Raw genomic sequence first — 20,074 nt, 5'->3', positions numbered from 1 at the left:
GGTCATCACTTTTAAGCAGAGTCCACCACTCTTTAGTTCTCTCCTCTTTCATCTTATGCTCTTTCATCATTAATGACAATGTTCCTCCACAAGACAAAGTGGAAAAAAGCTGTTTTAAGCAAAGGTGATAGATGATCATCATAAACTATTTCTTTAGGAGAGCATTTCTTACCATGGGGCAAGCATTACCCAGTAAAGGCAGGCTGTACTTAGACCTCTGTGTAGAGAGATGTCAGTCATTTAACCCATCTCTGATGCCTGGTTTAACTGACTTTTAAACTAAAGTGAGGTGTAACATTTTACATTTCAGGTGAAAATTGAACTTCCCACTCAACTCCATAAGAAACACCACATTCTGTTTTCATTTTATCATGTCACCTGTGACATAAATGCAAAAGCTAATGCCAAAAAGAAAGAGGCTCTGGAAACACCAGGTACCTGTAGTAGAATTACTTTCAATTATAAATATACATTATGTACATTCCAATAAGGATTTCAAAGTTTTTGGCTGGATGTTATTGTCTTCCTTTAAACTCTAGATGCTTGTTTTTTTCCAAGAGTGCCATTTATTTGTTCTTTTGCACAGTGGGCTTTGCCTGGCTCCCTTTGTTGAAAGATGCCCAGTTGGCTTCCCAGGAGCACCAGGTGCCTGTGGCCAGCAGCCTGCCCCCCAACTACCTGAGCCTTCAGGAGCCAGCCAGCACAAAGGTACCCACCCACACCTCCGTGCTCCTCACATGGACACAGCTTTCACCTGCTGCTGTCTTTTTCAGGAGATCAGATCTCTATTTGCATTTGCTTGGGGGTGTAAATGGTAAATAGGGTTTCTGGTTTAGAATATTCATTTGCGTGTCACTGAATATGAGAACTAATATGTGCAGCACTGAACTCAGTGTCCTGTGTTGCTGGTTCACAGGTCTATATGGGGAAAGTGTATTTTATGTATTTTACAGTGTTCTAACTCCTCAAAATATGAATCAGAGTGGTCAAAAAGAACTCTTTTCACAAACTCAGGCCATATGACATTCATTCTCCAGCTGATGTGATCCACAGTCATGATTCATTCTCCAGTTTTGTGATGTGATATCATATTTTCCTGCTGATCCAGTCCAGCTTGGATTATTTCTGCCTCCTTGTGTTTGTTTTGCTATTGTCATGAGGACAGGGTGGGGCAGGATCTGGTCCCTTGAATGGTAGCATCGGTCTTGTGCTGAAAAGTGGGTTTGTGTTGCAGTGATGGTGTTTGTGAAAGCACAGCAGCCAGTGCAGTTCATGCCCACTCATGTGCAAAGCTGTGCACTGAAAATTTGATGCAAACTTGAATAAATAGGAAATAGGTGGGAAAATATTTTTTGTTGTTTTTGTTTTAACAGCAGATTGGCAGTGATATAAAATGGGTAGACGGTGGGAAACCACTTTTCAAAGTCTCTACTTTCGTTGTATCAACAGTAAATACTCAGGTAAGCCAACATTGCTCTTAGCTGTGTGTCCTGCTTACACACACAAAGTGTCAGAGAATATCTGAAAGGAGTTTTAAAATCATGCATGAATTTGTTTCTACAACATTTAAAGATTATTTTGTCTCAGAAGGGCAAGATGCTAGTGATGGAATACATACTTTAAGGATACATAATACAAGGAAAAAAGAAAAATTGTTTAAGATTATACCAATAGAAAAATTGTGGAATATCAGTTTGAACAGCAAGAAAGTAAATTAAAAGCACCAGGAAGAAAAACTAATCTGGCCTTTGAAACCCCTTAGATTGTGAGAAAAAATTAATCACTCACAACAGTGAAAAAGGATTTGTTAAAGCACCTGGAATTTAGCACTCTGTGCTGGGCAGTGGGTTGGACTCAAGAAATTGATTTTCTTTCTGTGACTCCAGTTCAGGGTGGTGGAGACCAAGTGTGTTCATGGGTATCACAAGTGACAGCTGTAACCAGTTTCTGGCACTAAATTTTAATCATCTATAGTATAAATTAATGTGAATATTTCCTATTTTAGGATCCATACCTGAATAACTTTTTCCATCAGTGCCAGGAAAGGGAAAAGGATCTGTCTCAGACTCCTACCTCAGACTTTATCAATTCTTGTAAGGTAAAGTAACCTGCAACACAAATTGTAGTCCACAGCTGTATTTAGGGCGTTCTCTCAGCTCATCCCCCACTGCAGAGTTCTAACCATGGCACAGGTTTACCAGGAGGCAGAGGGGCAGTGACAGCTCCAGTCAGATGGACTGGATGTGACAGATGCACTGCTGGTCACCAGCTGCCTCCCATCCCTTCTCATCCAGAGCAGGGCTGCCTCTGCCCCAGCAGCTCTGCTAATCCAGCCTGTGCCCAAGCTCAGATCCCCTTAGGGGATAAGGGAATGTTGCCCCAGTAATGTCTGGGGAAGGGAGCTGTTGCTCGTAGAGCTGCAGTATTCCTGATAATCCTCTCTTGCCTTAAATAACTTCTATCCTTACCTCCTCTAAAAACCTGGATGCTATTCAAAGGGCTGCTCAGGGTGTTTGGTGTGTATAAATCAAGGTTGCTTGTTGCCTGTCAAGTTCTGAAACCAGAAAGAACATCTGCAAAGGTGAAGCAAGAGCTGCATTAAATGTGCCTCTGTTCAGTAGAGGTCAAAAACTGTGAGAAGGGAGGAGTATGACAAGCAAATTAGAAGAGCAGCAGGTAAATGTAAGGCCCTAATTCTTCATCTGTCCATGAGTGCTGAAATCCAGAGTTCTTGCTGTGAACTGCGCTTGTGGAACATTAACAGACAGATAAGCAAGAAAGCTGAAGGCAGATGTGACTCTGTTCCATCTCTGAACTGACTGAAACATCATACATATGACATTTATTATATTTCCTTCTAGCACACTGTAAAATCCAGGAGGTATCTGGGGGTTTGGATGTTACCACCATGTCGGTGCTTTCCCCCTTTCCTTCGCTGGTGATGTTTTCCTGTATGAGTGTACCTTAATCAGATACAAGCTGATTGGGAAGAGGTATTTTCTTTAATAAGCAAAGAATAAGTCCTAATAAATCATGGCACTTCTCTGGACAAATCCATAAGGACGGCCACTACTTTTGTTTGCAGATGTAGGTCCGCCTTCAGAACTGGAAAGAGTGGCTTTGTTTTCAAATACTGTCTTGACTTAAAGAAACTATTAAGGTGTGTGTTCACACATCAAAGCATCAGTGTTATTTAGAGGTTATACCTCTACAGAATGAAGTCCTTAATTAATTTTTGGAAAGCCATTGAGAATAGTGGGCAAAGTTTAGGAATCCATAAAAGATTTACAACTTTCTAGACATCAAGTTGGTTGTCTAAACCACCCAAATCACACCATTCTTTATGTGCTTTTGTAGTTTACCTTTTAAAAATATTCCAGTGAATTTATTAGAAAACAGAGACAATGTTCTATGCAACAAGGAATCAACTGTGCAATATAACCAGAGACTAAGTAATCTTCCCCAGGGTATTTTGCTTTTATTTATAAATTGCTAGTACCTTTGTTAGAAGTTCTGGAATGAATTTGAAATACTTGAAATTGAAACCTAGGAGAAATTTAAAGGAGTTAATTTGTTTTTTATTGAAAGCTCCTACCTTTCTTAATGAGAGAAGGTAATAAAATGTCAGGTTAGCATATTAATACTAATTTTTACCACTGTGCTTTTAATAAAAGTATTTTAGCCACAGCAAGTTGAGTTTATCAGATCTCTGCATTAAAAAAAAAGTTTTCCTAAAAATACTAGAAAATGTGTATTTTGAAAATCATTGACTTCTTTTTTTGCCCTTAGATAGTAGCCTTAGTGAAATATAAAAATCATTTTGGGTTTCTCTCTTTTTATTTTTTTCCCTTAAGTCAGTATAGCACAAAATGCTGGAATTCTGAAATTTGGGCAATACCTACAGTTGTGTTGGTGGTCATATTTAAAACAAGCTTCATGGAGAACCAGTTCTCTGCTTAGTTCACCTGTTTTCCTCCTATGGCTGCACTGCATTTTACCTGCTGAAGCAGCAAAGCTGCGTGGCACCTGTCAGCTTTCATTGCTCATATTGAAAGTCTCTCACTTTCTTTCTTACCTCCTTCACAGAATTTATTGAGGATTGAGAAGATCCATGTGATTATGAATTTTCTTCCTGTAGTCCTGAACCAGCTCTTCAGGGTTTTGGTGCAAAACAGGGATGATGAAGTTACAACAGCTGTGACCAGGTATCTGGATAAATCCTGTGTGATGTACAGAATTCACTCAGGAGCACAAATGCAGATGTTAGTCTAGTTATAGCTGCTCTATGACATTTAGACTTTGGTAGGTGAGAATGCTGCTTCCCCTTAGCACTGGGCTCTGCAAATAACACATCCAGGAGTGCTGGTATCATGTGGGTGGAAATCATGGACCATGGTGGGCATGTCTGTCTGCCCTGAGACAATCCTGGGGGAAGGTCTCATTCCTGAGCAGCCAAGAGCTCCCTGACAAAGCTGAGTTTCAGCTTTGCTGTATGTTTGGTTCTGAGGATGTGGGGTTCAGCACAGGAAGAGCTCAGCATCTCACTACATCCAGTGCAGAGCAAAACAAACAGGTCACACCGTTCAGGGGCATTTTTTTAATTAGAATATATCAGCAATAACTGAAAAGCAATAGAAGCACTTTCCAGAGAGCAGGCAAACAACTGCAATGATTTGCTCAGTCTCTCACCCCTCACATAATGAAATTGTCTTTATTGATGCTGTTAATCAGGGCAGCAGGAAAAAAATACTGGTGAGAATATTACTGTTGGTCTCTGCAGGAGGGAGAGAAAGTTGTGTTGCATTTACTTGTGGCCATAGTGGTGTTCTTGTTGTACTTCCTCCAGCAGTTAAACATGGGGAGTACAATACTACTAGTAGGAAAAAACTGCAGCTGTCCTCTGCAGCCCTGTTAGACTGATCTGCTGTCAGACTAATCTTCCTTTCCTTCCAGAGATTGTGCTTCAGAAGTTGTTCCTGGAGAACAATTATTTAGGGAAACTTAAAGAAACAAGGAAGCAAGAGTTCCCCATCTTAGCCTTGGAAAGCTAGAGTTTCAATATGCTTTATCAAATGATCATGGCATTTTTAAGGGCCAAATCCAGTTTTACCATAGCTAGGCACTAGGATTAAAAGATCCTTTCCTCATAAGTGTGTGTGATTTCATCACTGCACACTGTTTTTAAAGGGGGGGAAGCCAGCAGACCTTTGCTGGGGACACCTTTGTGGCCAGCAAATCAGCTGATGTTAAGTCCAGAGAAAATGATGAATTGTGTCCCAAGGTAGAATTTCAGCATCAGTTAACTGACTGGAAAAACGCTGTAGAAGAAGCAGCTGTTTAAAATACAGTTTTTATCATTAGATGGAAAAATGGAGGGATGTCATTTTTTTTCCATGCTTCAAATTTTAACTATACACACACCTGGCCAAAAAAAAAAAAAAAAAAACCCCAGGAAAAAAGAAAGATTCTCAGTGCTTTCCTTGCATGTGTGGTGTCTTGTCTTTTGTGCTGGCAGAGCTGATGCCAAGGGGAATGTGCATGTCTGCTGTGTGTCATTCATTGACGTGTCCTATATATACACACTGTTTTGTTCTGAATAGCTTGGAGCAGCTTGTGTTGAACTTACTAAAAGCAACAACAACAGAATGAGAGCATGGATTGACTTATGTGTTGTGGAGAGAACATTATTCCTTTTATATTCATCATTATTTACTTGTCTGGGGGCCCAGTCGTGTCATCATTTCTCTGTCACATTTTTGCCAGAACTCATTTGAGTTTCAAATGAGAATGAAGGTTAAAAAGATCAGAATGGGCACAATTAATTCTTAACTTTTGGGTTTTGCTACAAGTTTTGCTTCTCCTACTAACAGCAAGAAATGGGATAAATTAAAAATACTTAAGAGACTTAAAAGCTTTTAGATCCAATAATAAGAATTGCCAGAAGTCACTCAAATCACTGAGCTATTCAAAAGGAGTTCTTGCATGTGGACCACAGTCAGGCATATTATTAATCTATTTTAGTCATACTGTTACTGTGCCTATCCCTGAATTCTTTGACATAAAAATAAGATTATAAAATTGCAGAATCTTGTCTATATTAAGTACCCTGGAAAAATGAGCTCCTACTAATCAAAACGAAAGAATATGGTCAAGTTAAAGACTTCTTGCCTAGAATTGTGTTTTCTGGAACAGGGTGATCTCAAAGATGGTGTACATACAAACTGAAAAGAAAACTTTGCTGCAATTCTCAGTATCACATCGTTAAATTCTCAGTTTCCTGCTGATTGTAGGAGCTCAGGTTTTGAGAGTGAGTGCTGGCGTGATCCAGGCAATTTTCTTCCCTGTTGCTGATGCCCAAGCTTGTCTGTGGTCTGTCCAAGTGTCCAGCCTCTCCCCTCTGTGCAGTGCTGGGGCTGACTCCAAGGACGTGAGCAGACAGAGCTGCACAGGACCTGCTCAGGCTGCAGCCCAGGCTTGTGCTTGTCTTTGGTGAGCTGTGCCAGCATCAGCAAAGTATCAGGGGATTTGCACAATTACAAAGACCTGAGAGAGCTTAGCAAGTAGCATTCCTGGAGAAAAGTGCTCTTGCCTCTCTGTTTCATGAAAGTATTCTAATTTTTGTTATCCCAAAGTATCCAAGGCCTACATAAAGTCCAGTTAGTTAATATTTTCTCTTGTTGTGGTGACAGTGCAGTTATTATCCTTAACACAGAGTGCAGTGCTCAGCAAATGCATGTATAACAGCACAATCCAAGCAAGTGGAAAGCCCAAGAAATGACCGGCTTTTCCCAGTAGTCAGATTTTGGATCACATCCCTCATGCACTGTTTGACATGAGCTTACAAGAACAGGACAGTGTGAGTATCAAGCAGCCTTTCTCTGCCTTATGACACAAAATAGCTCAATTTTTGTTCTTCTTTTATCTTGCAGAGTTCTTACCAACATCGTTGCCAAGTGCCACGAAGAACAACTGGACAACTGCATCAATTCTTACGTGACGGTATGGCCTCTGTTGGAATGTTGATATTTTGTGGGGATGGGCTGAGTTTGGTGGTTTTGTGGGTTTTTTCCTGTTTACTCTTAGTTGTACTTGTTTGTAGCTTTTTCTGCATTTGCATCATAACTTTCTGCCACTGAGAGACTGTGGTTAAGAAACTTTAAAACTCTTCTGTTGAGGACAAGCAGCTGCTCAGGTCTCTGCTGCTGCAGCTTTATTTTCCATAGAACACCAAGTTGAGGAAGCACAGGAGGGAGAAGCTGCAGTGCATTCAGCTGATAACTAGAATTTGTATTTTTGAACCAAAACCTGGTGCAAATGTACTACCACTGAGCTTTTAGGAGTGTAGGATTAGTGTCAGTCTTTGTGAAATGATGATAAACTGAGAATTTCCCACTGTGCAGGGTTTGAAAGAAGGGAAGGTGGAAATAACATGAAAGGTCATGAAATTTCAACTACATAGATACCAATTTGATGCTGCTTGGAGTCTGCAGCATTCCTCTTGACTGTGATGAGATTTGTCACTATAAAATATCTGGCCATCTATGTTGTACAGATACAGAGTTGCCCTCATAAGCTGATCCCTTTGAATCCCTTTCTTTTCAGTCCCTTGAAGAGGATCCACAAGTAGCAATTCTTATGAACAAGGTGCTTCTGGGTGCTCTTTGTGGCTTCCAGAAGGCTTCATGTCTCTTACAAAGCTATGGTTTTGTAACTAAACTTTTTACTACAAAATCATTATTTTAGTCTCAAGACCCCTTGTTTTTCCATGTGCTGTTCTACATAAGTTCTTTCCTCATCTGTGGAATTCAGGTTCTGTGGCTTTTCCCTGTTTCTTCAGGCTTTTTTAATCCTTTATTGTTTTGAAGACTGTAATATATATGGACAGGTACTGTGTATGGAGTTTGCTTCTGGACAGTCTGTAATATTACTTAAAAAACCAAAGGAGTGGCCTCTTTAACGATGATCTCCTTGTCATCTCTATCAGCTGGACATCCATTAAATGAATAAGAATAATGCTGTTGGCCAGCAACTATCTCATTTTCAAACCACTTGGGTAACAGCTTTATAAGCTGAGAGCTTTATGAAGCAGTGTTTTTAAGCAGAAGCTTAAAAAACAAATTAACTGCAGCTACTGGCATGGACAAAAATCCATAGACAAGTGAACCCCATTAAGGCTGTTATACTTATTCACTTGCCTTTGTTATTTTCCCTCTCTTTTAATTGCAGTGGAGAGGGATGGTAAATTTTGTTCTAGTCATGCTTGATGAATCAGTAGTGAGAAAGCTGTAACACCTTTGAGTGTTCCGTTTGCTGACTTATCTGTGTATTGCAAAGAGCAGAATAGAAGAGAATTGAAGGGTGTTCAAAGAGCTGAAGGAGATATTAGTATCACTTTGTTTCTTGCCTTGCTCTGGTCAGTGGTGACAGAACTAATGGAGATCATGATAGCAATGACAGATCCCTCACAGTCATGGAAAGAAAATATGAGACAAACAATTGTGTGGAGTGCTGTTTGTAATGACATCCTGCTTCACTGTGCAACAAGTGGCTCTTATAAAGTACATTTCATTTGTGCATGATGAGTAGTACTTGTGACATAAGCCTGAGGGAGGTATTCCACTTTAGGAATAAAGTGAAAACAAATACATTCCTGATAAACTGGAGACTTCAGCGTGTTCATGGGTAGAAATATGAAAACATGACAGGAGTTGGGCTGCTAAATGGGAAAACATTTTCATTTCAGTGTTTACAACTGTTGATTGATATTTGCATGGCATGGATTTACTTCCCTACTTTATGAATGTCAGTGTTTACAGGTCATGCACCTCAGCCTCTGAGTAGTTCCATTGTAGTCTCAAGTACCCCAGTTTAAGCATAGAAGAATTCTGCTGAGATCCAGCAGACCTCTTCAGGCTCCAAAATAAATAGCCTATGTAACATGTAAATGTAGGTAATTAAGTGGGTATCAAAACCTCTTCTACTCAACAATTTTTCAAAATTGCAGTAGATATCTACTACATGACCAGCTAATAATCTTTGAAACCACACGTGACCATTAAGTCACACTTTAAGTCCATTTGGTCTGTTTTCTGATTTCCAGCAGCAGTCAAAACCCAGTAACTGGTAATCTCTTTGTTTTCCAGCTGTAAGGAAACAAATACCTACCTTAGAAATGCTGTTTAGGGAATAAGTAAGTCGGGAATTGTGACTCACAATGCAGCAATAATGGGAAATTACACTGACTTAAATAACTGGACCCAGAAGTGCCAAATTGCACAGGGAGAAGCTTATGGCATCTGCTGTTGAAACAAAGCTGAATATTAATAACATGTTTTCAAGAGATATTTGTTTCTTTTGCCAACCTGGTTGTATTGAAAAGCTTTCTGATCCCAACTGATACCTTGTCAGGGCTCTTGCTTTAGGGAAGGTGCAGTGGTACCAAGTTATTAGCTTGAATTGTTGACTATTCATGGCAGGTTTATGAGTTCCCAGCAACTTGGTAGGTAAATTCCTCCCCTGAGGGCTCAGTTTGTACAAGGGGTGCAGTTTTGCCCATCAGTCAGCTGCAGTGGGTGCTCTACACCTTCCAGGATGAAGAGTTGTTACCAACTCTGAGTAGCTGTTGCCACTGGTGGGAAGGAGCAGGTGAAAGGTGACCTGGACTAGGTGGGTGGAAAACCCTCCACACTTCCTCTGCTTGCTTTTTGTTTTCTTCCCAGGTGAAATGGCTTGAAAGCCAGTTTAGAGGTGGCAGGATCCTATCAACTATTGAAAAGTAAATCATAGCACTGATTTTAAGCAGAATTTCCTCTTGATTCACATTAAGCTGAAATCAATAGGAATCTGTGTTTAAAACTGAGGTTGTGTAGGGGAGCAGTGTTGTGCCATTACTGGAAATTAAATTTTATGTAAATGGATTGTTCAGTCAAGATCTCTTGGCAGCAAAGATTGTCAGCTGTTAGTGTACACAAATAATTTATCATTTCCTACTGAGTGTTTTTTGTATTTGTTTTATTGCACATTTTGAAATTTTTTTTTTTTCTCCTTCAGTACGTGTTCAGGACCAAATCATTTGATGAAAGAACTGTCCATGAGGAACTGTCCAAGAGCGTGACTGGTCTGCTGAAGTCAAATGAACAAGTAACTGTGAAACAGGTTTTAAAGGTGAATGATAGCTTGCATTAGCACATTTGTAGTTTTACTACTGGTTTTCTGCCTGGAATCCACTTATCTCTTTCTTCTCTTCCTTCTCCCTGTATGACCTTTGTGCAAATCACATCCTGCACTGTTTCAACAGTCAGACTTAGCAGAGCTGCTGCAGGTTCTCAGCACAGCATGTTTCTCAAGGTGCTGTGGTTTGCATAATAAAATTCTTCCTGTCTATTACAGCTCAGTCAGAACCTGAGACCTAATTCTTACACAGTATGATGTGGGCAATTACTTTTAGGATACTCTGATTTAATTTTTAACTTGGAAGATGCAAGGAAAATATTGATCTGTATGAAATTCATTCATCTCCAAGGTCTGTCTCTGTGCCTGTGGGTTATGGTACAAGAGTTACCCAGTCCAGGCCAGGACTTCCCAGAGGCAAAAATGTGTTCATCTTTTAAAATGAACCAGTTCTGATTTTCTTTATTGAGCCATTAGCAAAAATTAGTCTGAGAAAAGAAAACAACCTGCAGAAATCTGGGCCACAAAAAAGTGCTTGTGATTGGGTTTGTTGTGGGTTTGGGGTCTTTTTTCAGTGTATAAGCTTTTGGAGTGTATTTGTTTCACATATGTCCTGAGATATTAATCTGTATTGTACCTGTTCACTATTTCAAATTGTATTTGAAGAACCACTCTGTTCAAGTACTATCTTATTCTGGCCGAATTACCCATCTGATGGAACTCACAAGGCATCAGGGAACTGGCAGAGGTTCTCTGCATCACACCTTTCTGCCAGTTTCCTGCAAGCAAACCATGAGGACAGTGCTCAGTAGGGATGGAAAGTTTTTAGGAGTGGTGCTTGGAGGCTCCTTACTGCAAAAAGCCACAGTGACAAAATGCCTGAGATGGCTTCACCTCTCTTAAGGACATGATCCAGCGTTATTTAAATACATGGCACTTAGATTTGTAAATTGGTTTGTCACACAGTGTTTAACACTGTGCATTACATGTAATCCATCTGTAAGGAATGGTAATGCATCATAAGGTGTTTATCAGGTAATCATTATTCATTCACTCTTTTCCTTCTTTTGAACAGCATTCCTGGTTCTTCTTTGCAGTCATCTTAAAATCAATGGCTCAGCATTTGGTTGATACAAGCAAAATAAAGGTAAGTTTATATACAAAATCTCTTGAGGAAAATACAAAATGCAGAATCCTGGCAAATACACTTGAATATACTTGAACTTTACTGCTTGACTGGCCAATAAAATAAATCCTGTCATACTTGGTAAAATATTTGGCTGACCTACAAAAAATTATATTACCTGCTAGGCTCAAACCTGCTCTTGATTGTACAAAGATAGATTGAACATGGGTTGAAGACATATTTCCCACTTTCCTATGGACCCTCCCTGTTTGGGGGTTTGTGCTCAGAATGGATCCATGGAACTGTAGGAATATTTTTCTTCTATGTTGAGTGGCCTGTGGTTTATTCTTTATTCTTGGCCTGAATGTTTGGTGTGCAACATCATGCACTCTTAAGTTGATGATCTGTTCCCTGCTCAGGTTTCTCGAACTCGGAGGTTTCCAGAATCATTTCAAACTGAGCTGGACACACTGGTGATGATTTTAGCAGACCACGTTGTTTGGAAGTACAGAGATGCTCTTGAGGAAACCAGGAATGCAAACTACAGCATTGCCAAATTTCTCAAGGTGAGGTGTTCTGTCATTACAGCACATGCACTTATTTCCCCATATTTAATACAAACTCCAGACTAGTCTAGTCAAAGAGAGTAAAACCAATTCTGAGTGGATGATGGCTCAACTGCCAAATTCAGTGGTGACTGATTGTTCAGTTTTCTGTGGTCTTTGGTCTTTAAGGATGTAAAAGCTTCATGTAAATCTGCTTTAAAGCAATTTTAATTCATTTCTGTCTACGCTCTTAAAGAGCCAAAGTTTTCAAGTTTTGCAGATTCTTACATTATATTCAAGTCCCTGATATTCCTTGACCTGCCTAAGACTTACCTCATCTGTGCACGTGATTCCAGTATACAGGTGACACAGAGAGATCAGCCAGGTAGCTGAGGCCATGTATTGGTGTTTTTTCTATAAAATAGTAATGTTTTTCCTCCCCTTTCTCAGCGCTGTTTCACATTTATGGATCGTGGATTTGTGTTCAGGATGGTCAACAATTATATAAGTATGTTTGGAGCTGGAGATTGCAAGGTATGCCTCTGATTTATTTGTTTGTGCCTGTTTTTTCTAAAGTGACTGGCTAACAAAATATTTTTTATATTGAAACTATTTATGATTCTATGACTTCACCATGCTTAGAACTCAAGTCAGTGAAAACATTTCGAGTAAATATGGATTAAAACCTCCTGGGTTTAATTCATGTACTCCCTTCTTGGGAGTAAATAGCCATGTTCAAACAAATACTCAGTGAGACCTGCAAAAATAAACTCTACACAGACTGCTCAGACCAAGGAATCCAAAAGACTGAATTTAAGCTTTAATTCTTTGAAAGTACCTATCTGTATCAGCACCTATAAATATCAACAATTGGCAGTAATTTTCTTTGAGGAGAATGAAGTAAGAGCACATGAAAAATTATCACTGTGTAAACTCAAGTGAGCCTGTAACATCTTTACTTTGTGTGAATGCCATGATCTTACCTCATTGATGATGCAAGAAGGCAAATCAGCTCCAAATTATTTTTTGCTGGCTATGAGGAAAATTCCATGCCGCCTTTATTCTTCTCTAATACCTGCAATAGTCATTGATATGGTTTGAACAATAAATTTCAAACAGCAAGAGGTCCCAGAATTATTCAGCGTGACTCCCTTGCTCTTCATCCATCAGGATGAGTCACAGGCTTTTTCTCTTCCATGCCAGAGTTTGTGAGAATATATATAGTAGCACAATGTAGTCAAGATATACACTTTGAATGATTCATCTTTCCCCAAAAAGCTCACAAAGCTTTTGCCCATTAACTTTTATATAATTCTTTATTGGTAATATGTGCATTTGTAGCTAAAGAATAGCTAAAGCTCCAGGTCTGCTTTGCTTTTTACTAAAAACATCTTCATTCTGAACTCAGGTCTTTCACTTGATCTCTGGAACAGCTGTAAAATGGAGTCTCTCAGTTATTAATGTCATAGCCTGAGGTCTCTAATTCTGTAAATAATATTATGCAATCTGAAAACTGTTTCCATACTTCAAACTTCCCTAAATACATTCTACCACAGAAACAGATGTTTGATTTAAAAAAAGCCCATTAATGGTCAGTGGAAAAGCCTGAGATTAATCGGTGTGCAGAGCAGTACTTAGCACCTTCTTGGCAGTAAGTGTGTGCACACTGCCAGCATCCTCCAGATCCATCTGCCAGCGTGTGTGGGAGCGGAGTCACGGTGGAGTTGTGACAGATGTGCAGCTGGAGCTGCCTTTGTGGCACATGGAAACAATAGTCACAGAATAAAATCAGAGATTTCTGACCTCAAGGAGAGGGAGGCCTTGCATCATTTTCATTTCAGACCAATCCATAAGCAAGAGTCAGTCTTCTAAATGTGCTGCAAGGTTTCTTTTTGTGTGGTTTTTGCCTCTTTAACTGGATTATTTATGTATTAAAAAAAAAAAGATACTGCAGTCTGACCTGTCTTCAGAAAATTTAACAGTGTAGATTGTTGCCTAAATATTTTGTGGGCATATCAGTCTGTAGCAGTGCAGTTTGCATTTATTGCATTTCTGAATGAAGCAACATAATTTCTGTTCCACAGAAATGTCCCTTATGGTGTTCCACATTTTGACATTTAAATATAGTTTTGAGAAACATTTATTCAAAAGTTGAAATACCTCATTAGAAATCAGTTCATTGCTGTGCTCCCTCAAAATGTCACAGTTCCTCTTGGGAAACACATTTCAGATGCTTCACTTCTTCATTTGCCATTAGCATGTCCAGCTAACATAATATTCCTGAAGAGGTGCAATGAAACATTTTAGGGGAAAATTCCCAACCATCCCCTACTTGGTAGGCTCAGAAAAGTGCATGTTCTAGGGATCCCAGCCTGACAGTGGCAGAGAATTGCTCCAATTCAATTTTAGTGCAAACTGAAATACTTTTCAAGTGCTTTCTAGTGTTAGGGCATTCAGAGTAACCCTGCTGCTGAACTACTGAAAATCACTGCTTGGGCCAGTGAGAACAATGAGATGATGGAAATAAAAATGTCTTGCTGGAAATGGTGTATTACCTTTATATCTCAATGTTACATCATTACAGAAGGAATGATAAATTCTTGAGGTAGGTGCAAGGCTCCAAAAATTATCTGTACGGCTTCTTTGAAGGGAGATATTAAAGAAATAATAACAAAACTATATATATACCCAAATCCCTTGGAGATGGAACTCATTGGCATCAACAGAGGAAGTTTTTACTACTGTCAGTAAGCTCTGGGTGTGACCTGTGTGGCTGAAACTTCATGAAAAATAAAAAAAAAAGTCATAATAACTATGATGGTTCAAAATTTCTGTGGACTGGAGAAGATACTTCACTATGATTCAATGCTGTCGTGTATGTCATCAGAAGACCCAGTGTAGCCTTGAGCATACCTTAAATATTTCGTTTGGATCAAGCTTAGATTTATCACTAAATCTTCAAGGAAAAATTGTAGTTTAGAAATTCAAAAAGCTTGTTTGTCTGTGGGAAATTCTTTCAATAACAGAGGTGAAAACCACATTTTTATTGTTTGTGCTGCTTGGCATAGCAAGCTCTAAGGTTTTGTTGCTGGGTGTGAGTGTGAAGTTTGAGGTAGAGATAAAAAGTAGTGGAGCTCTGTCTCGCCATTTTCCCTGTTCTAATGTGAACTGAACCATTTCCTGTTGTGATTTTCAGACTTTGCACCAGTTCAAATTCGACTTTCTCCAAGAAGTCTGTCACCATGAGCACTTTATCCCCCTATGCCTCCCCATACGGTCTTCACACATTCCTGGTAAGCCCCCCTCAGGAGGATTCCTGTAAACAGTGAATTGCAGGGAGGTTCCAAGAGCAGATAATAAATAACTCTCTCCAGAGCCATGTCTGTACATCAGGCTCAGAGGCCCCAAACAGCTTTTCAGGTGTGGTACCTAAGCAGTGTGATAAAAATAACATCATTTCAGTATGCCTGTAAATAAATGCGACCCCTGGCAGCTCAGTTAGGGGGTGGGAGGTGAAAGCTTCTCACTGGAAGTTTTAACTGGAACTTTTGTGATGGCTGATTTACTAAATCAGTAAGGCTACTGCAGTAGCCTTGGGAGGTGGTGAACTAGGAAAGGATTTCAACAGGTACACCAGGAAGGGGGAGAAGCTCAAACAATGGGCTCTCGTCTCCTTTTTACCTCAATTTTCAGCATCAAAAAATGAGTTTTGATACTCAGGGGTTTTTTTTAACAGTAGAAGCTGTTTAGTGCAGATTTGAGTCAAATTTTTTGAAAAGCGAGTGAATTTTTTTACAAATAATTAAAAAGTGCATTATTTTTGCCCTTTTTCTTATGTTTATAAAAAATGAAGACACTGTGACGCCTTCAGAATCAGCACAGGAATATCGAACATCAGGTATGAGCAGCATCACTGCATGAGTGAGCAGAATTTTACTGTGACCACTGCCACTGTTGGCATGCAATGCATTGTGACAAACTGTAGACAAAAGTTATTTATCATTTTCAGAAGTGGAATTGCTCTCAGCCTCTGTGGTTTAGAGCTCTTCTGGCTCAAGATATGGGAACAACTATTTGGACTTCGTGCCTCCAAGAAGTCAGTAGTATAATGAGCAAACAGTTGAGATTCTTATGTGGGAACGTGTATATAAATCATCTTTTATTATTAAATAGTAAAACCTGCCTGATTTCAAGAGATAATTATATTAAAATTAGTTTATTCTGAGAACTGAAGGAGGAGAATAAGGCAGTCAGACCATGAAATCAAGGTTTAACAATGGATTGAACATTTGGAAAATGAAAGGGTGGGAGGGAGGGGAGATGTATGTAACCTGTATATTAATTTAAACGTTCTCGTCCATTCTATTCCAAGACATTCCAGAGTACACGTTGACCAATGAATTTTGCCGTAAGCACTTCCTAATTGGAGTGCTGCTGAGGGAGGTTGGCTTTGCCCTGCAAGAAGACCAGGATATCAGGCACTTGGCTTTGGCTGTGCTTAAAAACCTGATGGCCAAGCATTCCTTTGATGATCGATACGCAGAGCCGGTAAAGAAACTACTTGTTCTTTTTTCATTTGCTTGTTCATACAGTACCTAAACATACATGGAATTTCCTTAGCCGCTGGTGTGTATTTATTAGTTTCTTGAGGTTCATGTTGTGTCTTTTATTTTTAGGCAAAACAAGCACAAATAGCAAACCTGTATATGCCACTCTATGGAATGCTTTTGGACAATATGCCAAGGATTTACATGAAAGATGTGTTCCTCTTCAATATCAATACTTCCAATCAGGTAATTAATGTGATTTTTTTTTTTTTTTTTTTTGGAGCACTGAAATGATCAAGGTGAGCCAGTCTGACCCAGTGGGAAGAAGTCCAAGTTTATGCTGGTCACCAATTTAGGTAGCAGAATACAGTTCTGAAATTGCTGATATATTTGCATCTGCAAAGTTTAATTTGGAAGGTCTCAATTTGCAGAGCCTTGGGAGTCTGTACTGTCAAGGAACAAGGGGTCTGGAGCAGACCCAGGACACTGCTGTCCCAGGGCTGGAAATTCAGGGTTAGAGATCTGGAGTCCCAGACAGTGTGTCCAGTACCTCTCCCACAAGCTGGGGTCTGAGGTCGTGTCCTCAGGCAGGAGGCTGGGACACACTGCTGTGAAGAAAACCTCCCACTGCCCACAGAGTCTTTGCAGGATTACTTTCTGCACCCTAAGATGGTGCAACTGAGAGACCATAAGCTATACCAGGAGGCAGAGGGAATGCATACAAGTAACTGAAGGAGGGAAGGGGTACAGAAACATCATAAAACAGCTTTACTGCCATGGAAATTGTCTGTATAAACTGCACATCTGAAGGAATATGTTTGTTTCATAGAAGATATGTAATAACCGTACTGCTTTAAAAACTAGAAGCAGATTTCTGCAGGGGTATGGTGTCTTTCAGTTCTTCCAGCAAATGAGCCCATTTCATTTGAGCACTGCTAATGGCAATTAGTGTTCCTTTCCCAGTGCTGTGTTAATGTTTCAGAAACAAACACCAGTTAGAATTGACCAGTCCTTTACAGCTTCCACTGTGAGAGAGTCTCATATTGCAGGTAACTTCTGAGCACATTAGGGCAAGCCTTGAACCTTTAAGGCTGTCATGTCCAAACAACTGAAAGTAGGTTCTCAAACTCAGAGTCTTAGAAAAGCCTTCTGGGTGTGCTGTCATTATCCAAGTTAAAAATGATATCAACTACTAGAGCTGGTTCTGTTTCTTTCAAAATACAGGGATCCAGGGATGACCTGAGCACAGCTGGAGGGTTTCAGAGCCAGACAGCAATGAAACATGCAAACTCTGTGGACACCTCCTTTTCCAAAGATGTTCTGAACTCCATTGCAGGTACAAATGACAGATTGAACAGGCACATAGTCAGATTTGTGTGTTTCTCAATCCATTGTGCTTTCTGCTTAGAATTCATGGAGGATATCATTCACTTTTTTATATTATATCCAGGGAAACATGGTATGCAATGTTTCTCTTCCTTTTGGGTGTCTTTGGATTGACTTTCTCTTGTGAAGCTGTTCTACTTCCACTGCTTCACTTCCTCTCCTACTTTGGAATGATGCCAGTATTCAGGCTCTAAGAAATCCCTTTGCCTGAGTTCATTCTTGTAGACTCTGCCTGACTTAAAGATAGTTCCAAGGTTTCTCCTGAAAACTCCTGATGTCTTATGGAGGAAAATATTCATAGTTTTTCCAGGCTTAATGGAAGAATAGAAACACAACTTACTTAGTTCATTGCCTCCAAACCCCATTTCAAAATCCAGGGAAATGAATTCAGGCATCTTTCCACTGATTTTTGTGTCTTTAGGTCAATTCTTACACAATGCAACAGGCCATTTTAATGCCATGAAAAATGGCAAACTGAATCACTGTACTTCAACTTGTTGCATGTTTTCAGTACTAAACATACCCATCAATAGCTTTGCTATTGAAAGTTCAAAGCACTTGTCTCAATCCAGCATGTGACACATTTTAAGTTCTCCATTTTTTTTTGTTAGTTTTTGTATCCATAAATGTTTTAGTTTAGCATGTTTGCTATGACTTTCATTTACAGCCTTTTCATCAATAGCTATCTCTGCAGCAAACCATGCTGACTCCAGAGCTTCCTTAGCAAGTCTTGAATCTAACCCAAGTACCAATGAAAAAAACAGTGAGAGAACTGACACGTGTGAAAAGGTACATGTGCAAATGTTGAAAACGCTTGCTAGAGGTGGGAGCCCATCACTGTACTTAACAAGGCCCTTTGCTGTCACCTCAACAGATCATGAGACCTTTGTCTTTGATTGGGTCAACTCTTCGTTTTGACAAGCTGGATCAAGCTGAAACTAGAAGCCTTCTTATGTGCTTCCTTCACATTATGAAAACCATTTCAGAAGGTAAAAACTGTGCACTCACTACTTAATTTATGTTGCTGTAAAATGCTGTGAATGTAGAATCCATGTGAGCATTAAATTAGAATAATTATCAGTGTATTTTATGGGCTTTGGGCTAAGTTTAATTCCCTGTAACAGATACATAATATATTTTAATATCTCCCCTTAGATGCACTGATTTCCTACTGGCTGCGAGCACCCTTCTCAGAAATAACAGACTTTTTCAGCATTTTAGAGTAAGTTTACTTTGTGGTTGTTTGATTTTTGTGTTGAATATTCTAAAGTGCTGGCTTCGAACAATTCCTCTTTGGGTTTGTCCACCTATTGGAATAGTCTGAGATAGCTCTTGTATCTTAAATTATTTTGCCATAGTCTTCCAAACCCATAATGAGACATTATTAATAAGAAACACATCCTCCAAGATGTTGTCATTTCCATGAACAAGGGTCATAATGCTTTGAGCCTTCCTCCTAAAAAAGATTTTCAAATTGCTTTCCCATTTGGTGTTGAGATTCTTCCCTTGAGAAAAATATTTAGCTCCTCAAAACTTCGCAGCCATAATAAAAGTCACATAATGTAAGATGACCTGCTTTTCACATCCCCAGGGTGGTTTGCTCAATCCAATCTATGCATGACTGCAGAATCCAGCAGGTTTTGGAATTTCCTCACCATCTTGTAGCTGAAGTGTGAGTTATTTACCTTCAGCTGTTGGAGAGGGAATGTTTTTGCAGCCAGGTTTTTGCCTTTGCCATCTCACTGGGCAGGAATCTTCAATTGTGGAAAAAAAGAACATGGGTGTGCAAAGTGTGACACACACCTCATGTGTCCCTAGGCTGGGAACTGCTGCATTCTGTTCTTTTTGCCTGCTAGCAGGTGCATATGCCATGAGTCTCATTGAGGCACTAAGATTCAGCATTTTTTTCATAAGTACAAAGCCATTAATAAGCATAAAACGTGTTGTTTTCTCTTTCAGGGTTTGTCTGCAAAATTTCAGATATCTAGGAAAACGCAATATTGTCAGGTAATTCTGTAGTTACAGACTCTGTGTTGCAGTATTTGCATATTGCAGCATTTATTAGACTTAAATGAGATTAGCAGTGTGTTAATAGAATCTCTATGTGGAGCTGAAGCCAATGTATGCTTCATTTTTTCTTGTATGCAAATGATGTAATTGTGGTGTTCTGCATATCTGAGTACATATCTTCTATGAAGGATGAATTGCATGACGTGACAACCATTATTGCATTTATAATCCAAAATACTGGGGCCATTCTTGACCACATTTCTGTGCATATGCCAAACAAAGGAACTTTG

General features: G+C 39.5%; 1 protein-coding gene across 6 annotated transcripts in view; it reads left to right on the top strand.

Moving 5' to 3' along the window:
* The window catches only part of DOCK10 (dedicator of cytokinesis 10), a 142,424-nt gene that overhangs the window by 97,552 nt on the left and 24,798 nt on the right, over positions 1-20,074 (top strand). For 4 of the 6 annotated variants that reach the window (XM_066326275.1, XM_066326276.1, XM_066326271.1 and 1 more), the window contains exons 20-38: positions 311-434; positions 587-708; positions 1,374-1,460; positions 2,006-2,098; positions 4,087-4,205; positions 6,930-6,999; positions 10,051-10,164; positions 11,246-11,317; positions 11,716-11,862; positions 12,292-12,375; positions 15,038-15,134; positions 15,695-15,739; positions 16,214-16,389; positions 16,518-16,634; positions 17,613-17,724; positions 18,442-18,563; positions 18,649-18,763; positions 18,930-18,996; positions 19,734-19,781. In XM_066326275.1, the coding sequence (XP_066182372.1) occupies positions 311-434; positions 587-708; positions 1,374-1,460; positions 2,006-2,098; positions 4,087-4,205; positions 6,930-6,999; positions 10,051-10,164; positions 11,246-11,317; positions 11,716-11,862; positions 12,292-12,375; positions 15,038-15,134; positions 15,695-15,739; positions 16,214-16,389; positions 16,518-16,634; positions 17,613-17,724; positions 18,442-18,563; positions 18,649-18,763; positions 18,930-18,996; positions 19,734-19,781 (1,931 nt within the window). The remainder of the gene's footprint in view (positions 1-310; positions 435-586; positions 709-1,373; positions 1,461-2,005; positions 2,099-4,086; positions 4,206-6,929; positions 7,000-10,050; positions 10,165-11,245; positions 11,318-11,715; positions 11,863-12,291; positions 12,376-15,037; positions 15,135-15,694; positions 15,740-16,213; positions 16,390-16,517; positions 16,635-17,612; positions 17,725-18,441; positions 18,564-18,648; positions 18,764-18,929; positions 18,997-19,733; positions 19,782-20,074) is intronic. The other 2 variants (XM_066326273.1, XM_066326272.1) reach the window with 2 other exon arrangements.

This window comes from Sylvia atricapilla, chromosome 10 (genome assembly GCF_009819655.1).
Source record: "Sylvia atricapilla isolate bSylAtr1 chromosome 10, bSylAtr1.pri, whole genome shotgun sequence".
NCBI classification, from domain to species: Eukaryota; Metazoa; Chordata; class Aves; order Passeriformes; family Sylviidae; genus Sylvia; species Sylvia atricapilla.
Note: the sequence above shows the minus strand (reverse complement) of the source record. Positions and strands in the feature narration are given on the sequence as shown.